General features: G+C 51.9%; 10 protein-coding genes across 10 annotated transcripts; 7 read left to right on the top strand and 3 right to left on the bottom strand.

Annotated features, from left to right (window-relative positions):
- Nucleotides 1–17: 17 nt before the first annotated feature.
- Nucleotides 18–2,202, top strand: V8C40DRAFT_235154 (uncharacterized protein). The gene is made up of 4 exons (XM_083213793.1): nt 18–377; nt 504–1,365; nt 1,420–1,532; nt 1,590–2,202. The coding sequence occupies exons 1-4, from the start codon at nt 363–365 to the stop codon at nt 1,602–1,604; spliced, it is 1,005 nt and encodes a 334-aa protein (XP_083076873.1). The 5' UTR covers nt 18–362; the 3' UTR covers nt 1,605–2,202.
- A 239-nt stretch (nt 2,203–2,441) lies between these two features.
- On the top strand, nt 2,442–3,984 carry V8C40DRAFT_284328 (major facilitator superfamily domain-containing protein; the record flags this gene model as incomplete). The annotated part of the gene is made up of 4 exons (XM_083222138.1): nt 2,442–2,636; nt 2,718–3,590; nt 3,652–3,745; nt 3,824–3,984. 4 exons carry the CDS (start codon nt 2,442–2,444, stop codon nt 3,982–3,984), a joined length of 1,323 nt encoding a protein of 440 aa, XP_083076874.1.
- A 229-nt stretch (nt 3,985–4,213) lies between these two features.
- On the top strand, nt 4,214–5,263 carry V8C40DRAFT_235157 (uncharacterized protein). Its single transcript, XM_083213794.1, has one exon. The coding sequence runs from the start codon at nt 4,373–4,375 to the stop codon at nt 4,637–4,639; it is 267 nt and encodes an 88-aa protein (XP_083076875.1). The 5' UTR covers nt 4,214–4,372; the 3' UTR covers nt 4,640–5,263.
- On the top strand, nt 4,785–5,646 carry V8C40DRAFT_138223 (uncharacterized protein). Its single transcript, XM_083211160.1, has one exon. It carries the CDS (start codon nt 4,930–4,932, stop codon nt 5,410–5,412), a length of 483 nt encoding a protein of 160 aa, XP_083076876.1. The 5' UTR covers nt 4,785–4,929; the 3' UTR covers nt 5,413–5,646.
- Nucleotides 5,647–6,012: 366 nt separating this feature from the next.
- On the top strand, nt 6,013–7,181 carry V8C40DRAFT_235162 (uncharacterized protein). The gene is made up of 2 exons (XM_083213795.1): nt 6,013–6,903; nt 7,056–7,181. Exon 1 carries the CDS (start codon nt 6,344–6,346, stop codon nt 6,638–6,640), a length of 297 nt encoding a protein of 98 aa, XP_083076877.1. The 5' UTR covers nt 6,013–6,343; the 3' UTR covers nt 6,641–6,903; nt 7,056–7,181.
- A 213-nt stretch (nt 7,182–7,394) lies between these two features.
- V8C40DRAFT_138156 (uncharacterized protein) lies at nt 7,395–8,514 on the bottom strand. Its single transcript, XM_083211159.1, has one exon. It carries the CDS (start codon nt 8,409–8,411, stop codon nt 7,716–7,718), a length of 696 nt encoding a protein of 231 aa, XP_083076878.1. The 5' UTR covers nt 8,412–8,514; the 3' UTR covers nt 7,395–7,715.
- A 1,952-nt stretch (nt 8,515–10,466) lies between these two features.
- Nucleotides 10,467–11,487, bottom strand: V8C40DRAFT_235166 (uncharacterized protein). Its single transcript, XM_083213796.1, has 2 exons — nt 11,076–11,487; nt 10,467–10,941 (listed from the first exon to the last, which is right to left on the bottom strand). Exons 1-2 carry the CDS (start codon nt 11,463–11,465, stop codon nt 10,789–10,791), a joined length of 543 nt encoding a protein of 180 aa, XP_083076879.1. The 5' UTR covers nt 11,466–11,487; the 3' UTR covers nt 10,467–10,788.
- Nucleotides 11,488–14,939: 3,452 nt separating this feature from the next.
- Nucleotides 14,940–15,751, top strand: V8C40DRAFT_138247 (uncharacterized protein). Its single transcript, XM_083211162.1, has one exon. It carries the CDS (start codon nt 15,080–15,082, stop codon nt 15,599–15,601), a length of 522 nt encoding a protein of 173 aa, XP_083076880.1. The 5' UTR covers nt 14,940–15,079; the 3' UTR covers nt 15,602–15,751.
- On the bottom strand, nt 15,752–17,884 carry V8C40DRAFT_138244 (ATP-dependent RNA helicase DBP8). The gene has a single exon (XM_083211161.1). The coding sequence runs from the start codon at nt 17,531–17,533 to the stop codon at nt 15,902–15,904; it is 1,632 nt and encodes a 543-aa protein (XP_083076881.1). The 5' UTR covers nt 17,534–17,884; the 3' UTR covers nt 15,752–15,901.
- A 236-nt stretch (nt 17,885–18,120) lies between these two features.
- V8C40DRAFT_235174 (uncharacterized protein) lies at nt 18,121–18,517 on the top strand. Its single transcript, XM_083213797.1, has one exon. It carries the CDS (start codon nt 18,286–18,288, stop codon nt 18,487–18,489), a length of 204 nt encoding a protein of 67 aa, XP_083076882.1. The 5' UTR covers nt 18,121–18,285; the 3' UTR covers nt 18,490–18,517.
- The last annotated feature ends 1,903 nt before the right edge of the window (nt 18,518–20,420 follow it).

Below are 20,420 nucleotides of genomic sequence, written 5' to 3' on the forward strand. Positions count from 1 at the left end.
AGCACACACACGGTCATCCATCTTGAACAACTCCCATCAATTGAATCCATTCCAGCACCTTATGGCGGCTGCTGCTACATGTACAGTACTCATGGCCCGCTAGAGCTTTGGCTTGCGCTTTTCTCGCTCATTCCTCCCAGCTGCAACTCATCATCTCGCTCCGTGCACTCTTTTTGATCCACGAGAAGCGCTATTGACGGCAACAGTAGACGGATAGCTTCACAAAAGAGCAGCGAGTGTGACGGTCAGCACCAGATTGCGCTATCCAAAATAGTGGTGATGAGGCCGAGCGCCGAGCGAATGCTGAGCGCAAAACAACATATAGATGCGGTAACTGTTACCGACCGCAATTAGGCAGCAAGATGAAAATCCAAAGGGTACCGAACCCGTTCCATCACTGTCTCATCTCAAGACTTGCTGCCCAGGGCTTGGCGATCTCTGTCTTGCCCTTTGGCCCGAAGTCCTATAAGCCACATGACGCTTGCTAACAACACGGTTTTTAGCTGTTCATCTATCCTGTCAAATCACTCTTGCCAATTGAGGTGTCAATTGCAGAAATCACGAGTGAGGGCTTTCGCTTTGACCGGCAGTATATCCTTGTCAGGGATCCCAAGAGCCACCCGACAATACGACCTCATCTGGCCGAGCACCTTACCGTCAAGCGGGTGTATAAACTGGCACTTTTCCAGCCATCAATCAATGATGATTGGTCGGAGCTGACTATCAAGCACACATTGGCCAAGCCGGAGTCTTCAATTACTATTCCTCTCACACCATCGCCACTGTCATGTCTAGACGCGCCGTCATACCAAGTGAGCGTCTTCGGAACCGAGGCTTCGGCCGTTGATATGGGAGATGGCCCGGCCGAGTTCTTTAGCAAGCATCTCGACATACCTACGAGATTACTGTTCATCTCCGGATCGGGTAGCCGCGAGATCCCAGGAGCTGCATACATCCCTAAACACCGGCTGCCATTAACAATCAAGGCTGCCGGTGACCATTTCCAGCCACAACGAATCCGATTCGCGGACGCTGCTCCGTTCCTGGTGACATCAACGGCATCTGAAGAGGACGTCAGAATCCGGCTACCGCCAGATAATCAGCAAGAAGATGTCTTGCTTCGCTTCCGTACTAATATCCACGTTGATGTGGGATCTGTCGCGGCGTGGGACGAAGATCATTGGAGAGAGCTCACTGTATTTGCAGAAGACGGAACTACGCCAAAAGCAGTTGTCCGCTGTGTCTTCAAGACCCCTCGTTGTCTAAGTGTCAACGCCGATATACAGACAGGGACTGGATCTCCGAGGAGCACACAAGTCTACGGCTTAATAGCTAGAGATAGACGCGTAAACAAGGCGTACCCTCGTAAGATTTCTTTCTATTCTCTCCCTGTTCATGATAGGCTAACACGTCTGCCAGTGAAACCAGTGTTTGGGCAGTGGTCCTTTGCAGGGCCCAACGGAGCCTTGCTTCGAGTTGGCGACGAAGTCAAAGTTACGGAGAGAGGGGCAAACGACAATTTGAGTGAGAATGTAAGTCAATAGTCAACGACAATGTGAACTCAGAACCAAGGCTAACGATATACCAAGCTTGTTCAGGCTTGATTCTCAGCCAAGATAATGAATGGTATTCGATATGTACAAAATGAAAGGACACGGTAATATCCTTGATCGTATAAGTTGACATGTGCCTACATAAACACATGTCGTTCAACTATTCTCACGGCGTATCATTTCCAGTACATAAAGGGTACTCTATCCCAGAACAAATACGCAAGTGCACGGATTGCAGCCGTGTCACGATGACATAATGAAGAACAGAGGGGGTTATACGAGGTATCTAGCAAAGCAAAGGCTCATTTCTCCATGATACCCTCAAATAGGCTATTCATCAATCGGCTACCAGTATTGAAATCGTGAATTTGCTTCCCCTTGACAATTCGCCTTCTCCGAGGCCGCGCCGTAAGAGTTGACAGAAGAGGCAATACATGATGTTTTGATATATATGTACTAGTCCCAAATAGGCAGTTCTCAGCGAGCCGCCCGGAGATGCAATGGAAGCTGTGGATATCCGCCAGACCGTCACGATAGCCAAGTTAGACGAGATGCGAAAACGAATGCGGTCATGATTTTGATTTTTTGTTTAGATGGATCGGAATCAGCTCGGTAGTAAAACCCTGATCGGCACAGATGCTATCCGGAGCGATCCTATGAGCTGATGTTAGTTTCTTCCAAGCGCAAGGGACGACGTAATGGTACACATACAACATACATGTATGCAGGGCGTGAAAGGGACAATCCATATATATATGCAATATCAAGGGCATGCTTGTTCGGTATTTGATCTTTGTACTTTAATCACATCCTAAGTCGTGTTTTAGTTACAAACCCCAAAGCACATTCTTTTGACCTTTACATTTGTTCCCCCTTTCTGAAATCACAATGACGGTTGTGCAAAATTTTACCAGCGACGACGAGACGGTAAATCAAGTCGGAACCCCTATTTCAGAAGAAACGATTGAAAACACCGATGTACAAGAACAACCACTACGAGGTGATGAGCACGATGGAGGATATGGTTGGGTATGCGTTGTGTGCCAATTGATGATTACAGCGAGCACATGGGGAGTCAACGGTGTAAGTCCATATTGACAGCATCAAAAACAAAATACCTTGCCAAACCATCAGAAAAGAATCTAATCACCCTCTTTACCACAGGCTTTCGGTGTATATCTCACTCACTACATCTCGACAAACGCTTTCCCCGGGACATCGGAAATCGCCTACTCCTTCATCGGCGGTCTATCCCAATCTCAGATCCTCCTCATCGCTCCCCTCGTCACACATGCCACCAGAAGGTTTGGGACCAAGCCTCCTCTACTCATGGGTGCCATCATGGAGGCAGGTGCTCTAGTCGGAGCAAGCTTCGCTACGCAGTCATGGCACCTTTTTCTCTCTCAGGGATTGCTGTTTGGCTGGGGCTGTTCATTCCTGTATATCGGTACCATCGGCATTATCCCCCAGTGGTTTCACCGGAGAAAGGGCATTGCAAACGGAATTGCCGCTGCAGGAAGCGGTATTGGAGGTCTCATCTACAGCTTGTCCACCGAAGCCATGATTTCCAACATTAGCGTTGCCTGGGCATTTCGCATCACAGCCATCTGCACCGCTGCAGTCAACGTCATCTGCATCATCCTGATCAAGGATAGGAATAAGCACATTCAGCCTACCCAACGCGCGTTTGATTTTGCCCTCTTCAAACGGTCCGAGCTTCTCCTCATTTCGACATGGATGTTCCTCAGCATCATCGGATACACATGCGTTTTATTCTCACTCCCAGACAATGCCGTTCGAATTGGCCTCACTGCTCACCAAGGCTCTATCCTGGGAGCGTTGGCTAACCTTGGAATGGCCATTGGTAGACCAATCGTGGGCTACTTTAGTGACCGCGTGGGAAGATTAAATATGGTGATAGGGGCAACAACTTTGGCAGGAATATGGTGTTTATGCCTCTGGACATCTGGTACCTCGTACTCGATTCTGCTTGCGTTTTCCATTATTGGAGGAACAACGATTGGTACATGTTGGGCTGTAAGTATTTCGGCTTTTTTCCCCGCAACAAATTGAATTAAACTAACACAAAGCTTTACAGATGGTTGGACCTATGCTAGCTGATGCCTTTGGAATGAAGCTTCTCCCTTCTGCCCTATCAATAGTTTGGACGATTTCCGCCGTCCCTTCAGCCTGTATGTCATCTTTCACATGTATCCCTAGGATTCAATATACAGCTTGTCCACCAACTCCGAACTGACATTTTTTTTTAGTTGCCGAGGCTATGGCCCTTGGGCTTCGACGATCGCACTCTCCAGTCTACCTGGATGTCCAAATTTTCTCTGGCTGCATGTTTATCGGTGCAGCGCTATTTTTGCTACCGATGAGATTCAAAAAGAGGATCGAAAGTGTGATGGCATCGGAGAAGCAATAAGACAATGACGATTTATACACGACCACTGCTGAGACGGAAGATCGATTCAGAGTTGGCCGTCTACAGAGCTACCAGAAGATAATACACGATATAGAATAATATGATAGAGACGAAAAGATATAGAAAGATATAAAATGGAGAAGATGGAGGAAATGAAACGAGGGTCTACATGGGAATTTTTTAGATAGATACATGCATTGCTTGGACATTAATTTAAAATGGAATGGAAGCAGTTAGAGAGGGGTCAAATTTAATTACGAGCATATTCAATATAGATGTATATAAATCACTACTCAATATCGGATTAACCTGAGTCTGTATTCAACTTACTATTTATTACGTGTTGAGCTTCTCCTTTTCCAAGTCCAATATTTGCATACATCGGGTTATGCAAGAAATGAATTCGCCAGCCCACGACATATGGCTTGACACCCTTAAAGCAGCACCGACATGTGGCGCCCACGCAGATCTGACAGGTGAAGCCCCGCCTCATGTCAAACATGTTCGCTGCCGCCAAAGTCCACGGGCAACATCCGCGCGGGGTCCGCAGCGGAACCGAGATAATCTGATGGCCGATGGCCGGACTCCGCTTCACGTCTTACAGCTTAGGAGAGAGCTCATGAAACGAGGATCTCCGCGTCTTCTCCCAAGTTAACGGGTGTGTACTGTAGCTGGATAAAATGGAGAGAGGACGGCTGGGGAAAAGACGCCTTGGTGCTTATTCCCATCTAAGCTTTCAAAACGCCTCGTAGGGCTCTTTGCTTGGCCTAAATTCCCAAGCGGCGGATTTGCAGCTAAAGATGAAGCACAACTAAGATATTACTCGGGGCGCCGCCAAAAGCTCACTTCAGCACGGCACGATTTAGCCAATAGCAGCGCCTAAATGGCCCTTTTTTGAAAGGCGAAGGCAAAAAACACCAACATTGGTCCAGTAAGCGCGAAAATATGGAATGGACGTTGTCCGAGGAGGACCAAATTGCCTCGGAGCGGGCGCTTAAGTCGGCGACCTTTTTAAACTTTCGAGCTCTCTGCCTACCTAGGTATTATTGCCAAAACGAGCGAGGTTCGCAGCCTTATCTTGACGGCCAACTTATCTTTACAAATGCTCTATTTACTTTCTTCCCTCCTCGGCGAAGCGCGCCGCCGCCATCCGCTATTTTTGCATCCCTTGTCAGCTCAGCTCTTATTGTGCGGAGAGCAGATGGAGCGGAGGGGGAGGTGTCGCAGAAAAAAGAGCCGCGTGAGGTGCGGGAACTGGCGTCAGGCGAGCCGAGATTTGATAATGAGTGTGCGCGGAATTGCTTACATACCTGGTACGATGGGTATGTAGGTACGATAAAGACCCAGATGCAAATGCGGAGTAATCGTACCATTTTTGCACATCTTAAGATGGACAGATTTATGGCGACACTACCTGCACGATACTAATCGCGCCAGGACGAGCCAAGAGCTATAGTTAATTAAAAAAGAGCGGAAATGTCAATAAAAGCAAGGGGTCAAGTTTAACCGCCCAGAAACAGCAAAAGCTTCACGGAAATGGCAAATATCGCAACACCAAAACGGGGGTCAGGAGGGGGGCGTGTACTTCAATCCCGCCCAACACATGGCCTGATAAGCTGATGCGATTTTGTCGTTCGAAGTGTCCTCCAGATCCAATCTCGGCCCACCCCTTGAAATCTGCTTTGTTCTCTCTCCTTCCAAGATGGGAGAGTTTCACGTGGGGTAAGGGCACATATTCTGTTTTCACCTCTTTGTCGTTGTCCCTCATACGGCTTGCGTAATTACGCCGTTATGTACCCATGTCCTGTCTGATGCGTTGGTCACGCCGGTCGACGCTGCGGGGGGAAGGCAAACGAAGGCAACAGAAAAGGGAAATAAAAGTTGAACCTAGGGGGGTTTTGATAATGGCCAGCGTGCGGCAGGCTTACAAAACAACGGGAAGATTTTCACGTTAGGCGGGATTACGGCTCTGATTTGTTATTCACTCCAGCTACTAGTCATGGCCGAAAACAAAAATGCCAAGGTTTTTCGGTTCAAGCAAGGGAAAGAAAAAGCACAAGCCCAAGCTTTTTGGGGGCGGCCCAGAAGGAGGACAGGCAAACAGGCAAACAAAGGTGAACGGGCGGGCTTTAGAAAACACCCATTCGGCATGTACCGTGGCTCGGATCTCATAAGCATCACGGCAAGCAAGACACACTCACACACCGTCACTCCGGCATTCTGTCTACCTAGTTTCCCCCTCCTTTTTTGTTTTTGGCTTTTGCGTTGCGATTGGGCCGTTATGCCTAACATCCAAACTCCCGCTGACGAATCATCCGTCGCCAGCAGTTACATACCGTAAATCCATGGCCCTCCCGTTATGGTTTTTTTGGCACAAGACAAAAAAGCTGCTGCCTTTTCACCCGCCAATTTTAAGCAAGGGGGGTGTGTTGGTGGTGGGGAAAATTGCAAAAAAGCAAAGATCTGGACGGCAATGCATCTCGTAAGGGCTTCACTCATCTTGCATGCTTGCCAGCTCATACGTTTTTTTTTTTTTTTCTTTTTTTCCTCTTTCGCTTGCTTTTTTACCCATTCATCACACCCCCCTAGACCCGTAGAAGAAAAAAGCAAAGCGGATATCCGCAAAGTCGCCGTCTTTACAAAGCAAGCAGGCTAAGCTAACTCGCTGCAAGCAAAAAATTTTCCTTTTTTCCTGGTCTTTGTCGTCTCGTCGGGACTTGAGTCGTGTCCACTGGCAGCTTTCTCCATTCGATTTGTCCACGGGACCCAGGCAAGGGACCGAGCGCCCGACAGCATTAGAGTAATGGTAATAGATCCATCGTAGCTTTTTTTTTCACGCTTGTTTTTTTTTTTCATCGAAGTTTTCATCCATGGATCGTTGCTTTTTTCTTTTCGCTGGGTCGGGCGGATATTGCGGGCCTGGACTCAATTCTGTTTAGCTTTGTTTTCTGCAGGTAGTTTTTCTTTCCGTTGGATTCTGGCATTGGATTTGCAATTATTAAGGCTGGCGGTAAGCAAAAGCAAAAGCTGGGCCGCCGGCATTGTCAAGTTAGCGCCGCAAATGTACGTACCGTAACTCCTCGGGCCATCTGACCTGGGATTTGAAATGCATCTCCGGTACGTATTCAGCCTGGGCTGCTGCTTATCGGCTGCCACTCCCACCGATGCCGCTTCGTCCGAGCGGCGTCCTGTTAGTGCCGCTCGGCCCATCCGCCATTGCCGCGGGTTTTCGGACATCCTGTCAAATGTCAATCAAATCAGGGTTCAAGTCACTTCGGTTCGGATTTTGAGTCACAAGATTGCAAGCAAAGAGTAGGAGACAATGTAGATGAGTTTGTAACAGTTTTTTGTATTCTGTAATTGGGAAATCGCTATTCGATTTGTTCCCATTGCTACTAACTCGTGGTCCACTCAACCAAGGGAAGACCTGTTCCAGGGAGCGGCCCACCAATGTGTATCCATGCACCTAATCATTCCTCCTCATGAAAAAAAAGAAACGCATTGCCATGACATTGTATGAAATAAGACGTTGAGCTGTGATCTCTAATGGTGTATAGTGGTAATAGAACAAATGAAAGTATAAGTGAAGAAACGCCGTTGTGCCTTTTTATATTCCCTCTTGGGGTATCATGGTGAAGAAATCAGAACGCCTTGCCAAAGCCATGCCATCGCTAATGCTAAAGAATCAAATCATATAGTAGTGTACAAGAAGAAGGATCGGTTGGTGTCGATCAGTAGACTGAGATTGCCGACACCAGGCCCGCGGGTGTTCGCTGGCCCAGGTAGAAATCCTCTTCTGTGTAATATGATGATTCTTCGCTCTCTTCTTTGGCGGGGAGAGGCAGCTCGGCATCGGCTGGTGATGGGGGCATAGCCTCGTCATCTGAAGACTCGGAGTCGTGGTCAATCAGCTCCGGAGGGGAGTTTGAGTGTGAAGGAGTGCGGACGAGCTCGAGCTGAGCGTAGTCCTCCTCGAGATCGTCGTCACCCATGACCTCGTCCTCGACAACCTTGACTGTGGTGGTGGTTGTGGGGATGATGGTGGTTCGGGTGTTGGTCATCTCCATCTCGTCGTAGTCGGACTCGTCGTCAGAATCGGAAGAGGAGTCGGAGTCGTACTCTTCGTCGACGGCCTCCTCCTCGATTCGGTCGGCCCACTGGATGTGTCGGCTGCTGTTGGATCCGGAGGTCTTGGTGTTGCGGACAGACTGGTTGAACCACCGCTCCTGCTCCCGCTCGGCCTCGGCAAGCTCAAGCATCAGAGAGTCGAGGAGGTTGGCGTGTCCGACAAGGAGACGGAGATCGTGATCGGGTTGAGCAGCCTCGCGAGAGAGCTTTGCTCGGGCCTTGTGGGCCAGGTAGTAGGTCTGAGTGATAGACATGCTCTTCTTGGTAGCTTGTCGGAGGAGTGATGCTGAGGCAGACATTTTGTTGTGTGGTGGGGAGGAAGATGGATATATAGTGCAGGTGTGACTCAAGGCAGCCAGATATGGTTGCAGGGATGTGTTCAGATGCCTAGTGGATGCTGTTGTGTATCAATGCGAGCACTAGATGGATGTTGAGATATTGTTTGTTGTTCGAGTGTCTCTTGTATGTTTCTTGTTGTTGTAATGCTCGCTTGATTGTTGTGCTGAATGATATCGAGGCTCAAGGTCGGGGGAGTCGGCATTCTTTTAACTCGGAGCCTCCCAACCGGGTCCCAGCAAAAATCCATTCGGCATCGAGGTACGTACTCGGCACGCCCTTGTAGCCCGGTAAAAGCGGACTTTGGGAGACGGGCCCGAAAAGAGGCACGATTGATGCGAGGGGGGAGGGGTGAGACAGTCATGATCATTCAGCAGAAAAAATCACAGGCGTGGATGCAAGGGGGGGGAGGGGGGTGAGCAACGCCATGGGTTTTGGCGCTGACTAAATCCGAAAGCCCAGCGTCTCCGGTACGGACGTAGCAGCGAGTCAATCATCCGCGAACAGTACCCGACGCCTGGCTGCGCCTGCGCCCCGCGCCCAGGTACCTCGCGTCCCAGAGTACACGGCCGCCCGAGGCTTTGGTGCGAGCAAACCATGGCGTACGCCACGGACGGCTTCGGCATTTTGCGTGACTCCTTCGCAGCATCGTTGCTTTGCAATGGGATTACGGCGCCAGTCCGCATTAGGCATTCGCACTCGCATAGCCGATTAGTCACAGCCCGTCAGAAATTTTTCCCTCCAGTTCCAAATTGCTTGGTTAGCAGCAGTAAGAGAGAGCCGCCAGTTTAGCTGGAAGCTTCCGCTTCCCTTTCGCTACGGGCTTAACGACGGCACCCCTTGCCATTACTGATCACGATTGGCTCGACAGCGTGCACGACACCGCTGATTCGCCCGTGAGCACCAGCCGACGACTGTGGATTATGAATCACAGGCTGCCCCACACCTGGCTCTTCCCTTCTCCCTGCCCTCAAGCTCAACTGGAAGGGCCGCTGATTAACAAGCCCTGACCTACAATGTCCGACACTGCACCGTTGTCCGAGGCCTAATTGCTCCGTTTGTCTATTTCTCAGCACCGCTGTCATTGCGTAGTAATGCTCGTCGATTCGGCACAGTCATCAACAGATCAGACTTTGCGCTAAGGTGGAATCAAATCAGAGAATGCTGCGTCCACTCCCCTTGCCAGTTGCTTTTGATCCGTTATGCTTGCCGATTCCTTAGTAGCTAGTGCCGCCCAACTCGTGAGCGAAGATCTCATCGCAATCGCACTCCCCCATTTGTCACCCACGCTGGGATGGTTTTGCTGTTTTAGGCAATCCAATTCGAAAGGAAGCCATCGCGACAAGGAGTGCATTGCCCATTCGAGCAATTGTCGTTGCTATCACTGTTGTTGGGGCCAGGTACGCGTACGTGCGAAGCTACGAGAGCTGCAAAAGGGCTGCAATTGCTGCGCATTGCGCATAATTCGCATGGCCGTGCACGAGGCTTTGCTCAGGGACACGCATTTGGCATCCGTAATTCAATCGCAATTAAACGCAGCTCAATCTCAGCCCGCCCGTGATCTGGCCTGTTGTGTCGCAGCCTGGGGGGCTTGACAGTCAGCGTGACCCCAGGTTTCACATCCTTTTGCGCACAATCTGTCCCAATGCGGTGCCCGCGGATATCCTATTCGGCAATTTCAATCTTTGCGTGTCTTCTTTCCTTTTTCTCGCTCTCGCATAACAGCATTAGTGCGAATCCCTAGTACCTAGTACCACTAGTAGTTGTGCATCGTACGTCGTACGTCGTATGTGTATACGAATCTGCCAAGCAGGCCACGACAGCGTCTAGCACAGCCCTAAACGGTCGTTTTGGACTGACACCATATCACAAGCTATTTTTCTTTTTTTTTACTCGCACACGGCCAACGTATTGCTCGCATCCGCTTTGATTAGCACAGGCGCCGCGTTGCGCTTGCGTCTCCCTGCTTCACTAGCAATAGCGATGCTCGCCGTTCATTTCTGGTGCCTAGTATGAGTACCTGGATGGGATGCCTGGACTGTAACATGGTACGGAGTAGGACAGTAATACTGAGTGCCCGCAGCCGTTCCGTTTGCCGAGCCGTCTCAAACAAAACTGTCGCTGCCAACCGTCAAGACAATCACAGGCGTGTATTTAGCCCGGCTGATCGGTGGTCGGGGACGGGACGTGGAGACGAGAGCGACGGACCTCCGAGACGTGTCTGTCTCATCGGCCGTAAATAACCACCAGTGCAGAGCTGCCTATATCCTATGTCCTATGTCCGCATTCGTGCATAATGAGTCTTCCAATGCACCTAGAAAAATGCAAGCCATATCGCAGTCATCGCCGTGAATTGGCCCAAATCTCAGCCCGGTCACTCCCATCACCAATCAGACCCATCAATTGGAATTGGAATTGAGATTGGGGCCAGGGGTGTCGATATTCTGTTGCTTGTGCTACCCGCTGTTTGAAGCCGGTACTGTAGCCTGTAGCCTGTAGCGAGAGTAGCGAGTTAGTAGGGCTGAGTCGATTGAGGGCCCATTTTTGATGACTCCGACGGTCTTGGGTGGGTATTGCGGCCCTCGGCAAGGCACCACTCTCAAGTCCACAGACAGACGGGTACGTACCCAATTCAAATCCTTAATGGGAGGGGCGGCGGCACAGACCACGTCAATCAAAAGCAACTCCAAGCCCTGGGCGATCCCATCAGTCAGCACGTCAAGGCTGATGATAAGGCCCAACACCCAAACCAACGATCTCAGGGAAAAGGGGGCTTGCACTGCACTTGCGACGTGGCGCAGGGATGAAGGAATGCGAATGCGCTGGTCCATCCTCGCAATCGGTACGCGGCCATCGAGCCAATGATGCGCTGCGGAATCGGGATGCGGCAAGATTTTGTGTTTTGCCCGGCACTCTTTGGTCCGCCCGTCCATTCGATGGCTGCCGATGTGGCCAATCACAGGTGCAGACGCAGACGGTGTCTGTGTTGCTGACAGAGCCCGAGGATATACGCGCATCGCCCGCGCCCGAATGCCGAGTTGGGCTTTTCGGAGATGTGGCTTTTGCTTGCTGCAAAAACCCCACGCCAGCAAAACAGCGAGCGATGAAGGATTGCCTACCTATCGAAAGGCTAACCCAAACTGCACAAGCTCTCCTGGCGCTCAGTTGCTGCCGCATCTGGACGTAGCTGTGCATCGTCATCAGCTCAGCCAATTCCACTGCGGAATTCCGTAGCAACGGCACAGCGCAGCCACGGCGGCTCGATTATCGTCCGCGTCGCCCAGCTCGCTTTCGTTCACGGCTTAGGTAGGATTAAGCTCGTCAGCCATTTCAAATTGACGGCTATCATAACGGCAGCCATAACGGCTACCCAAACGGCAACCATTACGACGGCTACCCTGACGGCAATCCGCCTGGTGCGTGCAAGCCATGCGTATTACCTACGACTCCAATTCCAATACATCGTACCCTGTTTTAGTACGGATTAACGATTATTTTTAGCCCACAATCTTTTCCTTTCCCTTTGATTGATTCACTTTGGACGCCGAGACATTCCCCCTCAGCCCTGCAGCGACAACCGATGCGATACGAGTTCGTCGTCAGCACAGGCTTCTTCCCCATCCAATTTCGCAGGCACAGACACTGTAAGATCTCTCTCCCTGCAATTAGTGTCATCTACAGCCGTGTTTCAGCCCAGGCACGAACCAGCGGGCGAAGGATGCCATCGCGAAACGTTGGGCGCTATCCCCAAAGCGGCTCCGTCGCCCCAGGGTCGATAAGACAACAAAGAGCCGGGGTTTCGGGGCTTGCGAGATTGAAAGATGATTAATGCCATCTGTCAGCACAGCATTTCAAATCGCCGCATCAGGCATGGCGCCAACTTTTTAACTCTACGCCCATCAACTCCCGTCCGTCTGGGTCCGAAGAGCAAAGTTCCACCGGGGCACATGGCGCGGGAATCCACAAATCCGTGATGGATACTTCCGCTGCCATCTTTACTACTTGTACGTACCTTACCTGATCATCATCAATCGCTGGGTTTGGGTTTTGAGTTTGTCGTTTGCCGCTGGGGCACAATGCTTGGCGTTTAAGCATTGCACGTGCCGCAGTGCTGTCTGTTTGACTCAAGTCAGGGCACCGTTCCCGTGACACAGACCTTGTGCTCTCAACCCCAGATTTCATGAATCGAAATTGTGGTCATCCCGCTGGTTTCCTCATCACCCCCAGTTAGGTAATCAAGACGGCAACTTCCACTGATTTTCGCTGCACCTTATCAATCATCGCGTGTACGGAGATCCTTCTTTCCTATCCGAGGTAATGCTTAATTGGCGTGCCTTTTAATCTATCGCCCAGGGTCGTTCAACAGCAATGGACGTCATAGTACATTCGCTACCCAGTACGTGCGTTGCGGCACAGATTGCGGCAACAACAGTTCCGCAGCGAGGGAAGCGAGAGCGAAGAAAAAGGGTCCAGGGCGGTAGATGCCGCCTTTTGTCCGCCACAATGCCGAAGACGGCCATTGCCCTATCACCACGCACGTTTCCCAGCGGGCCCCATTAAATGCCGTCATTTTTCTGCTCTTTAGCCGGGGGTCTCACTAGAACAGAAAAAAGTGCAATGGAAGCAACAAAGAACATGCAGAGAAGACCCATCTCCCGATAGCCGATGCTTCGCAGCCAATCCCAATCGCCGACGCCATGACGCCCAGCTTCGCCCGGGCGAATGGTGCTTTTCCGGACGAACAACGCACAAAAACAGATCTGCCGGCTTTTGGGGGTGCGGTTGCGGCATCTCCCCTATTTCGTCACGTCAAAGTGCAGATACGGGATGCAAAGGCGGTCCGCTTCTTTCTGTTCTTGTGGCCTTCTTCCCGTGATCGAGATCCGTGGAAGCGCCTCGGGCGTCCTTGCGTCCTTCTCTCATGCTTCCATGCATATTCCGACCATGCCGCTTTCGCAGATCATTTTTCTTGTGTACACACCACAGGAAATCTCGTGACTTCGCTCTCCGGTGGTTTAGCAGACTCCGTTCGCCGCGGACATGGACTCTTCCGTTGCTCTCGTTGCCAGGACGAGGCTCGCCAATAGGCAGTCTTGCTTCCGGTCCACCATGGTCGGGGATCGAGCCTTGCGCTTGCGGGCGTCCGCCTCCGTTTCTCCATGGGAAATCGGCGTTATTTCGTGAACCGTTTGTTTTTTTCGGACACGAGCCTTGTCATGCCGTAAGCAGAGGCATGTCAACGCAGCTCCTCTGCCGCGGTATGGAGCATAGGTCCATTGAGTGAGTGAGTGAATATCCGGCTGGTATTCCCGAACATCGTCCCTCTTTTTTCTCGCGGGAGACACCAAGCAGACTCCATGCATGGCCTGAAAATAGCATGAGTAGCTACCCTGTGGTCCACCACGTTTGGGGACGGCCCGCCAGGATCGCAGAGTACGTGTAAATCAGGAGTAAATACGAGTAATACTACAATCTGCTCCGTATTTACCTTATCCACAAGGCCATGAACCTGGTAGCAATCACCAGCGGACAATTAACCAACTAGATGGCAGCCATCAATGCCTTGAAAGAGCAAATTGAGCTCAATTTGGAAAACGGAATCGTCGACGCTATTCGTTTGGATAAATTCGCTCTCTACCTCGGATCGCGTTATCCGTAACGTACGGAGAACATCAGTTGATTGCGCGATTAGTCAACTTGGCTCCAATCATACGACCGTGTTCCTCGGCTTCCTTCATCGCACCCCTTGACCAACAAGAACGTGCCTCATTGATGGAAATGACATGGTTGAAATGCCGCGGACTCCGTGGTTTGGGGAAGTGAGATCTCAATCCTGCTGCACCCAGTTGTCTTGATGATTCGATCATCTGGCTTCGGTCAACACAGCCGCCGCGCCGAGCCGGCACTCGGCGATGTCACAGGCAAGAGTGTCAGTTTTTTTGATGAATATCTGTCTATTCACTAATACAGGGTTCTGTTCGATGATCGAACCTTGTGGCTAATGTCTCCTGCCATAAAGCGAATACTATACGCCCATGTGCCCGCAAGGTCTGAGCTTTGATACCAGTCCAACTCCGCAATCTACCTTGACAGCACCTATCCCGCGCGCGTGAGGAAGAGCGAGTGCAAGGTGAAGTGAAAAGGAGAACTCCCCCAAACGCAAACCAAATCAAATCAGGGATCGCCTATCCCGCTGCTCTGGTAATGAGATGGATCGGCAAGGTCGTCCATCCCATCGGTCCCAAAGCTGATTGGAAAGCAAAGGGGCATGTTGGTCTTGGCACGCACTCCCCCCCTTGCGAGTAGAAAGTGAAGCCCGACAGCCCTGCTCATTGAAGGACACAGACACATATCATGTTTCCCCCCCAAAAGCTATACTTGGATGTGATAGTATCCCCCTGTTGTGTGACGGCCTTTGGAAATCACCTGGGAACCTTTGAAGACGGCCGTCATCCGCATTTTAACCCACTTAAGCATGGCCCCCCTGCCACGGTCATAGGGCAGAACCTCACTCTCATCTCTCGCTCCCACCCTCCATATCAAATGCCTTTGCGCACTCCGCAGGTCCGTGCCGTGCCTCGTAAGCTGGGGGAAGAGAAAGAGCAGGCTGACCAACAAATCAGGCACTCCGATGCGGCGTAAGATGGGGCCATCCCTCCCCTCAATTCCAATAATACCCCTGGCCGTATTTTTGGCTCCCGTCCCAGCGCAATGGGCCGCCCGGTATCCTGTCAGAACCCGTGTTTCTGACGGGACAGCTTCCACCCTTCTTCCCCCTGATTATCATCTCCCTATGGTTGCCGCATTGGGGAAGGACAGCTTACCCAGCAGTCTGGAACCGGGATCTGAAAATGATGCGCCGTCGCTAGCTTTCGCATCGTTGGGTCACTGCTTACGAGTGCCTCTTGGTGGGTGGTGGAGATGGGATGTTATTGCGCGCGCTGTTGCCGACGCGCACACTCATGCCCTGCGTTCTTGTTCTGTATGCCCAGCCCTGTTTGCTGACATGTTTCCCCCTGATCGACGAGTTGCCAGACCATGGTATTATTACTGGATACCGACGGAGTGGTACATCGCGAACCGTGGTCCAGCTTTGCGGGCGGTGATTCTCTTGCACGCCCCCCCTTTCAAGCGAAGGGGAAGGACAGGTTGACAGATCATGGTATTACTGGATACCGACGGAGTGGTATCGCGAAACGTGGTCCGGTTTGCGGGCGATGCGTCTCTCGCACGCCCCCTCCTAGCGAACGGGAAGAGAATGGCCCGTGAGCAACTCCTAAAGATAGCAAGGTCAATATCATAGTAATAATACCAATTGTACCTTGCAGTAGCAATAACGGCAAGGGAGACCCGAACAACCATGGCACGAACTATTGGGGAAGATGAAAGAAAGATGTCGCTTGGAAATTGATGATGATGCTCTGCTCTTGTAATGGTGAGACTATGCCGACGGCTATGCCTGAAGTTTCTGTTTCGTCCTTTTCCTCTTGCCGCCGACTTCCCTGCCCTCCTCCATCTCCAGCAACGCCTCCCGCTTCTTCTCGCCGACCACTTTGAGGGCGTCTCGGATGACTCTCGTCTCCAGGTTGACGCCCTCCTCTTCCCAAGCCTCCATCTGCCTGCCCACTCGCTCTTCAATGGCCAAGACCAATTCCACATCTCGTTGGCCCACAAGTGTCACGGCCTCACCTTTGCGGCCCGCACGGGCGGTACGTCCCACTCGATGGATATAGTCATCTGGGTCCCGAGGGATATCATAGTTGATTACCAGGCTAACTTCTTGGATATCGAGACCACGGGCCGCCACATCCGTGGCTACCAAGATCCTGGCCGCTGATGCGCGGAAGCGCGCTAGGTTATCCGTTCGCTGTCTCTGAGGAAGTTTGGAGTGCAAAGAGGTGACTCGGTGGTATAGTAATCGCAGCAAGTGATGAAGGTACTCGGCCGTTGATGTACGATTGCAAAAGATGATGACCGTCTTATTGACATTGGCCTCAGTGAGAAGGAATACGTGGAGGTAGTGCTCCTTGTGAGTGATGGGGATCTGCACATGCTTCTGACTTAGAGTTGCCGGGATGGCAAGCATCTGCGTGTCCACCTCACAGACGAAGACGGGTAGCTTTCCAGGTCTTTGTGGGAGATCTTTGAGCGCTCGCACCTCTGGAGTGATGGTGGCTGTGAACAGAAGCGTTTGTCTTTCGGAAGCAGGAGGCAGTACCGACAAGCACTCCTCAACGTCGGGCAGCATGCTTCCCTTGCCAGCGGCATGTAAAAGACGATCGGCTTCGTCGAGAACCACATAACGCACTCTTCGTAGTCCGCAGATTGTGTCCTCTCCAGATGTCCTGATGTGGTCTGCCAGACGTCCAGGGGTCGCAATGATGACGTGTGGTCGTTGAGCCAGCGCAATGGCTTGGGATCGCATGTCGGCACCGCCAGTCACAAGAATCATCTTGAGGCTCTGCGGCGATGAAATTGCCTTGAACTGCTCATAAATCTGAAGAGCAAGTTCTCGAGTTGGTGTGAGAATGACGGCAAAGATGGCAGTTGGATCCTCTGCCCACTTCTGGAGAACGGGAACAGCAAAAGCAACTGTTTTTCCCGATCCCGTTCTGCTACCACCAATGCAGTCCCTTCCCTTTAATATCTCCGGTATGCAGCCCTTCTGAATTCCAGTTGGTCGTCTGATGGCCATGTTTCCGAGTGATTGAACAAGCCATGGCCGCACATTGAGGGCAGAAAATGTGGTATTGGGGTCGGTTGGTGCAAGAATGGGATTCTGCGACTGCGGTTGCGATATGGCAGCGGCTTTGCTAGCAGGCTTGACTTCTCCCTTCTTTTCGACGCTTCTTTTGATTCGAGACGGCACGGCTATAGAGGCCAGTGGCAGCTGTGGGGTTCTGCCACCATCTTCCTCGTCGTCATCGCTCTCATCGACTTCAACTTGAAGCTCGGGAGAGGTGCGGCGCCGTTTGCGGGCAGCAGCGTTGTCGAGGTAATCGGACTCATCGGAGGATGTTCCCGCGTTTGAAGAAAGCTCCGGATCCGAAGACCGGCCCTTGTGTGTGGCACCTTTGGAAGGCATGCTGGGGGGCTTGGAATTGTGCAATTTGTGGACGCACTCCCAGCGTTCTGATGCAAAAAAATTTGGCGATCTACTCAGCGGTACCTAAAAAAAAAAGTTGGAGTTTGGCCATTGGACATGTGGGGCAGCGCGGCCGAGTGGGGTTCGTGGCTCACCGCTTTCCCTATTCGGTTTCAGCGCATCAGAGATCAACTCCAAAGTATCCATCCAGAGCCGCGTTCAATGTTCTATATGGAGAATTAAAGACATCGCAGTACTACTCTGTAGCCGTCGGAGCCTCATGAATCTATTTTTGAAACAGATGTGCGTCGATTTTGCAGGCGAGATCCACCCGCTTCCGCTTGTCTTCGGTTGCCCGTCAAATGGACGAACCAACCACAGGCTGGGCGCGTAGACGCGCGCTTGGAGAAACGCAAGGCTAAAGGCGCAGCGAATCTTATTGGCTCGATGTCAGCCAGTCTGCAAGCTGCGCCGCACTTGAAACCGCATCAGTCGAGCACCTGTGACCACGTCTGGCGTCTGGGCCAATACGAGCCGCGCAGTGGTTTATTTTAGAAGCCCTCAAATCTTAACTGCAGAGGGACGTCTGGGTACGACGCGATATGCAAGCTGCAGGTCGGTCGAATCCCAAGGTTGACTGCGCTTTGAAATGAAAAGCTTGGCTGCAACGCTGTTTGCCCGTCCTCCTGGACTCGCCGAACCTGTGATGGTTTCTGGGGACAGGACCCCGCGTCTTCATTGGCCCGGCTTTGATGCAGTGTGTCAGACAACAATGCTTAGCATTGATGGGATTTTGGGGGCCCGGAACAACTGCAATGTCGAATGAATGGGATGCCAGCCCACTCCCTATCCTTCTGTCTAGCTGCTGCAGGGTGGGCGGCCAGTTCAAAAAGGTGGTGGCCACTGGTCTTACATTCCACGTGTCGACGAGTTCGGGACTTTTCCAGCAGGGCTGATGCTCATGTCTGGTTTGATTTGAATCCTTGTTGGATTGCCGCGGTTCAGCTGCGCGGGCAAGTCAGCGCCCGGCACACCAAGGCTGCGTCTCTTTGCCATGGCTCGAGATCAGCGGCCCTTTTGCCGGACGCATTTTTGCCATCAGTCTCACCACGGCTGACCTGTGCTGCAGATGGATGACGGGTAGACGGCTCAGGGGCGCAACAAGAATTTCAAATGAGTAATTCCCAGGCGCATGACATGGTGTTGTAGGGTAAGCTAACAAGAGACTTGATGCTTGATACTGCGCCGCGCCCAACGACCCTGGCTAGTGCTGCCGGCTCGTCTGCCCCATAGGGCCGGCGATGGGAACATGTCGATACATAGGTTGGAACTTTGTTCCGAGTACAGTACTCACGCGGATCGCTTGCTTTGATAGGTACATCGTGCTTCATGCTCTGGGCTCTGCAATTTTCCTTCCGATGCCCCTGGACCATCGTTGGTGACGCTGATAGGCCTCGGCCGTGCCGTCTCTCCGCATCCAGATAGGCACGCCGTGCTGTTAGATGGTAGTCGACTTGGTACTCGTGCTGATATTACTGGAGCAGAGACACATGATACCTGTAGCACCCGTAATTGCTTCAAGGTTCTACTTGTTTGCCCTCCAGCTCCGTGTTTCCGCGCGCTGATTTGCCCATTTGCTGCTCCCAGCTCATCTCCACGTCCCGAGACGTCGTTTCACCACCGCAAGTCTCAGCAGCAGCCGCGGAAACCGGCTGCCAGCTTCTTTCTGCTCCACCCATCCCTCATCTCCACTGACACGTTAGCGCCGCTTGCTTGGCTGAGCACGAGAGCTCTTGGGGGCCTTTGGGAGCCCTACAGTGCCTGGAGCTCTCCCCACAGCGCCCCCCAGTGGTGCTTCCTTGCAGCGCCTCCCAAGTGCTACCCAACATAATGGATGGACCTCATGTACCTCTCCGGTGCTTCGACGCTCCATGTTGGCGGGCATTGATCCGCTCTATCCCATCAACTACAGTCTACAGGTACCCGCCCTGTACAGAGCCTCTGCCGCTGGCTGGCCTACAGGGGCCCGTCACCACTATGCGCCATGCACAATGCCACTGACTCCGCTGGCGCGCATATGCCGCTTCAGGTAGGTACATGTAGGTACTTGCGTTGCCGACGCCCAAAATCCCAGGAGCTGTACGGAGTAACCCACCTCGAATCCCTCTGCATCTCGTCCACGTACATGTAGCCCGACTTCTCCCCTACACAATAAAAAAAAATCTACTAGACCACGAGCTGGCCATAAGCTTCACCTTCAGCCAACCTTGAGCCATCGTCTGCATCCCTCGTTTGTCTCTTGCAGTTTATTTTATTCTTTATTTCTTCTTCTCTGCCTTTGTGCATCTGACGGCGCTGCCTTTTTTGTCTTGCAACAGATTGACGCTTAAGCCGACTATCCCCTCTCGAGCGTCCCCTCACTCGCCTTCGACCCACGCTGGCACCAATAGACTGTGCATGCGAGCATTCGCCTCCTGCGATTTGAGATATTACTTGCCAACGCATAGCAAGTCGTCTGCCGATATTTGAATTTTTCTAGCATCAGCGTCACTCTATTTGAGCGCCCTCTGGCCCTCTCCCTGTCGTCTATTTAGCACTGCTTTTGTCCGACCGCTGTTAGGACACTCCCTCTTTTTTTCTGCCGTGGCCGATTTTGTACTCTGTACCTGCTTGACCGTTGGGAGTATTTTTTTTGAGTACCGCTCCGACCTTCAGCCTCGCAAAGGTCCCCTGCCATCTCACCACCATCAACAATTCGCTCGCTTGGATAGATTGCGACAAACTGCCTTGACCGGCACTGCTCACCATGGCTGACGCAGCCCCTTCACAATCCCAGGGCACCGACCCCGCCGCTCAGTTCGTGAGTTTCATGCACTCTCCGTCTTCT

Source organism: Trichoderma camerunense, assembly GCF_050948025.1.
Source record: "Trichoderma camerunense strain CBS 138272 chromosome Unknown V8C40scaffold_3, whole genome shotgun sequence".
In the NCBI taxonomy this organism is placed as follows: Eukaryota; Fungi; Ascomycota; class Sordariomycetes; order Hypocreales; family Hypocreaceae; genus Trichoderma; species Trichoderma camerunense.

What these genes read in the sequence shown, in the direction of transcription:
- V8C40DRAFT_235154 (XM_083213793.1), top strand. An exon ending in CGTAAACAAGGCGTACCCTC is followed by an intron (nt 1,366 to 1,419) that starts GTAAGATTTCTT and finishes CACGTCTGCCAG; the next exon opens with TGAAACCAGTGTTTGGGCAG.
- V8C40DRAFT_235157 (XM_083213794.1), top strand. Translation starts at nt 4,373, where the DNA reads ATGCAAGAAATGAATTCGCCAGCCCACGACATATGGCTTGACACCCTT.
- V8C40DRAFT_138223 (XM_083211160.1), top strand. Translation starts at nt 4,930, where the DNA reads ATGGAATGGACGTTGTCCGAGGAGGACCAAATTGCCTCGGAGCGGGCG.
- V8C40DRAFT_235162 (XM_083213795.1), top strand. Translation starts at nt 6,344, where the DNA reads ATGGTTTTTTTGGCACAAGACAAAAAAGCTGCTGCCTTTTCACCCGCC.
- V8C40DRAFT_138156 (XM_083211159.1), bottom strand. Translation starts at nt 8,411, where the DNA reads ATGTCTGCCTCAGCATCACTCCTCCGACAAGCTACCAAGAAGAGCATG.
- V8C40DRAFT_235166 (XM_083213796.1), bottom strand. Translation starts at nt 11,465, where the DNA reads ATGCGCGTATATCCTCGGGCTCTGTCAGCAACACAGACACCGTCTGCG. An exon ending in CCATTAAGGATTTGAATTGG is followed by an intron (nt 10,942 to 11,075) that starts GTACGTACCCGT and finishes CTCTCGCTACAG; the next exon opens with GCTACAGGCTACAGTACCGG.
- V8C40DRAFT_138247 (XM_083211162.1), top strand. Translation starts at nt 15,080, where the DNA reads ATGCGGCGTAAGATGGGGCCATCCCTCCCCTCAATTCCAATAATACCC.
- V8C40DRAFT_138244 (XM_083211161.1), bottom strand. Translation starts at nt 17,533, where the DNA reads ATGCCTTCCAAAGGTGCCACACACAAGGGCCGGTCTTCGGATCCGGAG.
- V8C40DRAFT_235174 (XM_083213797.1), top strand. Translation starts at nt 18,286, where the DNA reads ATGCAGTGTGTCAGACAACAATGCTTAGCATTGATGGGATTTTGGGGG.